Source organism: Octopus bimaculoides, chromosome 8, assembly GCF_001194135.2.
Source record: "Octopus bimaculoides isolate UCB-OBI-ISO-001 chromosome 8, ASM119413v2, whole genome shotgun sequence".
NCBI lineage: Eukaryota > Metazoa > Mollusca > Cephalopoda > Octopoda > Octopodidae > Octopus > Octopus bimaculoides.
Window position 1 is genome coordinate 15,349,215 of NC_068988.1, and position 5,556 is coordinate 15,354,770.

General features: G+C 40.7%; 1 protein-coding gene across 1 annotated transcript in view; it reads left to right on the plus strand.

Moving 5' to 3' along the window:
- The first annotated feature begins 1,634 nt into the window (after positions 1-1,634).
- LOC106867493 (calcium and integrin-binding protein 1) overlaps positions 1,635-5,556 on the plus strand; it is a 76,262-nt gene continuing 72,340 nt past the window's right edge. The window contains exon 1 of the mRNA XM_014912378.2: positions 1,635-1,875. Within this exon, the coding sequence (XP_014767864.1) occupies positions 1,825-1,875 (51 nt within the window). The 5' untranslated portion in view covers positions 1,635-1,824. The remainder of the gene's footprint in view (positions 1,876-5,556) is intronic.

The following is a 5,556-nucleotide window of genomic DNA, read 5'->3' on the forward strand; positions in this document are numbered from 1 at the left end:
CTTTCTTCCTTTCTTCCTTTGCACAAGAATTATATTAGTCTGACGCTTGGTGAAAGGAGAGAGATTCAAACGTTTCGAGCATGGCTCTCAGTCCGAAAGGAGAAAGGGGAAAGTCAAAAGGAGAAGAAGGAAAATCACCAACGACTCACATGTGGTTACATTACTAACATTGCCCAAAGAAGCAGAAATGCATACCTAGCAATAACACTAACGCTGCTGGACGATTTTCGCCTACTACTGATATATTTTTGCCGTATTTAACACTGTACGTCTATAAGCGATATAAGATGAATACTGAATTACTTGGCTTTACGTAATGTTTCTGTTGCATATAAGAAGTTTTTATTCAGTTGGTCAGTTTGTTGTAACATAAGTGCTTTTTCAATTATTTCTTTTATCTATACCAGCGGTGACGTATTTTATCTTAGCATGCAATTTCCAGAGGGTACTTGCTATAAAACAAAACCCGGAGGCAGAAATATTCATCTCGCAATACCACCACCGCTGCTGGACGCTTTCTTTCTGCTGCATCTATAGGATACATTATCTCGGAACGAATACCACAGTTATTTGGTTATCTGTGATGTATCTGTTAAGTATCACACACAACAGAGACGCACACACACACACACACACGCACACACACACACACACACACACACACACACACACACACACACACACACACACTCATTCACACATATTCACGCAGTCACACACACATACATATGTATATATCTTTGTGTGTGTGTGTGTGTATGTGATTTTCAAACAGTTATCGTGTATGAAATTCTGTTCACAAAGAATTACCCTCTCAGAAGCTATATCAGAAAACAATTTGCCCAAGATATAGTGCATTTGGCGCAAACACAGAACAATGTGCTTGAAAAAAATGACCATTTTAAGCAAACAACCGTGTTAAAGCGTGTCACTAATATTCTGAGGAAGGGCATAGACAACATTCCAAGTTATTTAATGTTTTTTTTTCTTTTCTAAGGTATGGCCATCCTCTCTTTATAAATCCGGGAATTTATTTTCTACCTTAAGGAAATTCATGTCGTTATTGTTGTCATTGGTCGTTGCTGCAGTCGTTATTCCTATTAGTTTAACTTCCTGTGTGGAGGCGCAATGGCCCAGTGGTTAGGGCAGCGGACTCGCGGTCATAGGATCGCGGTTTCGATTCGCAGACCGGACGTTGTGAGTGTTTATTGGGCGGAAACACCTAAAACTCCACGAGACTCCGGCAGGGGATGGTGGCGAACCCTGCTGTACTCTTTCACCACAACTTTCTCTCACTCTTACTTCCTGTTTCTGTTGTGCCTGTAACTCAAGGGGTCAACCTTGTCACACTGTGTCACGCTGAATATCCCCGAGAACTACGTTAAAGGTACACGTGTCTGTGGAGTGCTCAGCCACTTGCACGCTAATTTCACGAGCAGGCTGTTCCGTTGATCGGATCAACTGGAACCCTCCACATCATAAGCGACGGAGTGCCAACAACAACAATCTTCCTGTAGTTGCGTTCATGATATTCATCTACAACTACTTAAACATTTCATTGTTATCTACAGTACAGCAAACTTCCTATCTATGACAGTGATTCTGAACAGCTGTTACATTTTGAAGATCGAAGATAAAGAAATACATAAAAAAAAAACAAGCAAATCAAAGTAGAAAAAAGAAAAGTATGACAACTATCTTTACCAATCAATAATACGTATAAGAGAACGTCTGCCACGTAATAGAGCGTTCTGTTGGGTAGCCATCTTGAGTTAGAATCTATGCTGGGCTTTAAATGTGTTACCGCTTAAACGGCTTCTGATCATGGGACAGAGTAGTAGTTGCTTTACTGATCGAGAGCTCGAAGCCTATGAGGTAAGTGATATTTTGTTGTCATCAACGATACAATGATACAGAAGAAAAAGAGGAAAAAATACTTTACTCTTTATTCTTTCATTAAGATGTGTGTATTTGTGTGTGTTTGTGCGTGTGTGTGTGTGTGTGTGTGTGTGTGTGTATGGTAGTGTGTGTGTGTGTGGTAGTGTGTGTGCGTGTGTGTGTGGTAGTGTGTGTGCGTGTGTGTGTGGTAGTGTGTGTGTGTGTGTGTGTGTGCTTGCGTGTCTTCTGCACTTCTGTATTGTTATGATTAGTTCTAGGTCTATCCTGATGGAGCAGAGCTATGATCAAAAGCCTTCCAACCGTGACCCATTCTTCAATTTTAAGGGCTTCTATGACTAAATGGTTTAGTGTCTTTTTTTTCCCTCTTTTAAGACGATAGTATGTAAGTTGAAGAATATTTTGGTGGTTATTTCTAGCAGACCGAATGGCTGCGCAGAGGCGCCTTCCTTCGCATTAGTACCAGTAATTCTCCAAACATTCTATCTTTTACTTGTTTCAGTTATCAGATTTCTGCCATGATGGAGTAACGTTTTGAAAAATTTTAGTCGAACGAAAAGACCCTTGTACATATATTTTTTAAAGCCTAGTACTTATTCTGTCGATCTCTTGGGCTAAATGCTAAGTTACAAGAACGTAAAAAACCCAGCACGGGTTGTCAAGTGGTAATAGCGGACATGCACAAAACACAAAGACAAATACACACACAAACATACATAAACACACACACGCACACACACACATACACACACACTCGCATATATATGCATACACGATGGGCTTCTTCCAGTTTTCGTCTACTAAATTCACACAAGGCTTTAGTCAGCCGGGAGCTATAGTAGAAAACGCTTCCCTGAGGTACCACGCAGTGAAACTGAACCTGCAACTATGTTGTTGGGAAAGAAATATCCACGCTTGCGCCTATATAGAAACATCAGTAGTAGTAGTAGTAGTAGTAGTAGTCAGCCTATTTCCAATGAGGACTCGAATAAATACAATAAAATGCCGTGTCCGTTCAGCAATAAAATGCCGTGTTCGTTCAGCAGGGGAGTGCTATGAAATGTTATACAAATAAGGAAAGAGTAAAAGATATTACACAGTATATAAACATAGATGTTAAAAATTTGTAAAATTTACAAACTTATAAACAAGACTCGGAATAAATACAAGTAGAATTATAACAGGCAATAACTAAAACACGATATATTTCCAAGAATTCTGCGTATGCACATGAAGGAGTATTGAATTAAAATAGTTATTTATGTATGATAGTTAACATATATACATCGCGTGTTGCTTGCAATCAAGCCTTATGCATAGCACTTACGGAAACACACCTGAAACCAGATATAGGAAATGCAGAAATACGCATACTACAGTATGTTGTATTACGGACCGACAGGAAAGAAAGGAGTCATGGTGGAGTTGCTATGTACATCCGTGAAGACCTCACACACCAGGTCCTTTTGTCACACTCAAATTCAGTATGTGACACACTAATTGTACATATAAGACAACTCAATGTAGTTATATGTGCTACATATCGCCCTCCAGATGCTCCAAATATGTAGGCAAGTTTGAAGACTGCCTTACAAAAATAGAAGTTCTAGTCACATTAGAACAACACATAAGTGTACTTCTTATGGGAGACTTCAATCTGCCCAATGTCAGATGGCCCAAGGGCCTTTCTCTCCCAGGAATGACGCGATACGAACAAGGATAGGTGAAGTCCCTCCTAAACCTCACCAACACTTTGTACATGGAACAAATAGTACTCCAACCAACCAGGGCAGGTAACATACTGGATCTCTGCTTCACAAATAATATGGATCTCATCCATAATGTGAAAGTGACACCGACGCTACTCTCGGATTACAACATGGTAGAGCTGACCATGTATGGACCAAAGGAAACCATGGATATGCAGCCTACAAGAAACTCTCAGAATCTTTCCAATTTGAACTTCCATAAGGCAAACTGGAAACAAATCGAGAAAGAGATCCTCAAACAAAACTGGCCTAAATGTCTCTCTTCACCGGACATCGACATGAAACTTAAATAATTCATGTCTGTAATGCAAGCCATATGCTACAAATGTGTCCCGGAGAAAAAGGCCACTGTACACAAGAACAAAATCCTCAAAGAGAGGAAAATTCTTATGAGACGGCGGACAAAAGTTTCAAATCGCCTAAACAAACAGATTGAAAGCAGTGAAAAGTCCCGCATGAAAATACAACTGCTGGAGATTGAAAAAAATCTGCAACTCTCCCACGAAAAAGAAAGAGCAGACAAAGAAGCCTGGGCTATAGACAATATAAAATCTAGCCCTAGAGCTTTCTACAAGTTTGTCAAAGAAACAGCTTCAGTGCACTGCAGAATAGAGTCACTCTTTGAAAAAGATGGTGCATTCCCAAGGATGATAAGTGAAATACTAAATGAGCAATTCAAAAGTGTTTTCACTCCATCCCTAGGGCACTTTCAAGTCAGCAATCCAACTGACTTTTTTTTACCACTGCAGATATAAAAGCAGAGGCAATGATGATCGATTACATCAATATAAAAAGGAAGACGATGTAATAAGGGCTATAGATGAAATGAACCCAAACTCAGCTACTGGCCCTGATGGATTCCCAGCAATCCTTCTAAAAGTATGTAAACGAGTCCTAGCAAGACCACTGCAGTCCCTTTTTCAGAGCTTCCGTGCATCTGGCAAACTCCCAAGAAAACTGAAGAAGGGTAAAATATGCCATATTCATAAAGGAGGTAGCAGAGCGGAGGCCAAGAACTACAGACCTATCTCTATGACCTCGCACATCAGCAAGGTCATGGAACGAATAGTCAGGAGAAAACTAATCGCCTTCCTTGAAGAAAATGACTTGCTGCTTGACACTCAATATGGTTTCCGACCAGGAAGAAGCTGCCTGACTCAGCTCTTACAACGTTATGACTGGGTGATGAAACAGCTACTTAACCACTCAAATGTGGAAGTGATATATCTCGACTTTGCAAAGGCCTTTGGTAGAGTCGATCATGGAATGATATGTCACAAACTGCGTGATCTCGGCATAGTTGGAAAATTGGGAGAATGGCTTCATGACTTTCTGAAGGATAGAAGTCAGGTGGTAGTAGCCAATGGGGCCACCTCCAATGACACACAAATAGTGAGCGGTGCAGAGGTGCAGAGGTGCAGAGGTGCAGGAGGTGCAGAGGCGTAGAGGTGCAGGAGGTGCAGAGAAGAGCAGCTGCATCCAACTCTCTCATGCACCAAATGTCAATTCCTGAAGTAAAATGTGAAACTAGATGAAATAAGAAATAAAATAAAAAATGAAAATATATATCCTCTTTACTCTTTTTACTTGTTTCAGTCATTTAACTGCGGCCATGCTGGAGCACCGCTTTTAGTCGAGAAAATCAACCCCAGGACTTATTCTTTGGATGCCTAGTACTTATTCTATCGGTCACTTTTGCTGAACCGCTAAGTTACGGGGACGTAAACACACCACCATCGGTTGTCAAGCGATGTTGGGGGGGGACAAACACAGAAGCACAAACATAGACACACACATACATATATATATATACATATATACGACGGGCTTCTTTCAGTTTCCGTCTACCAAATCCACTCACAAAGCTTTGGTCGGTCCGAGGCTACAGTAG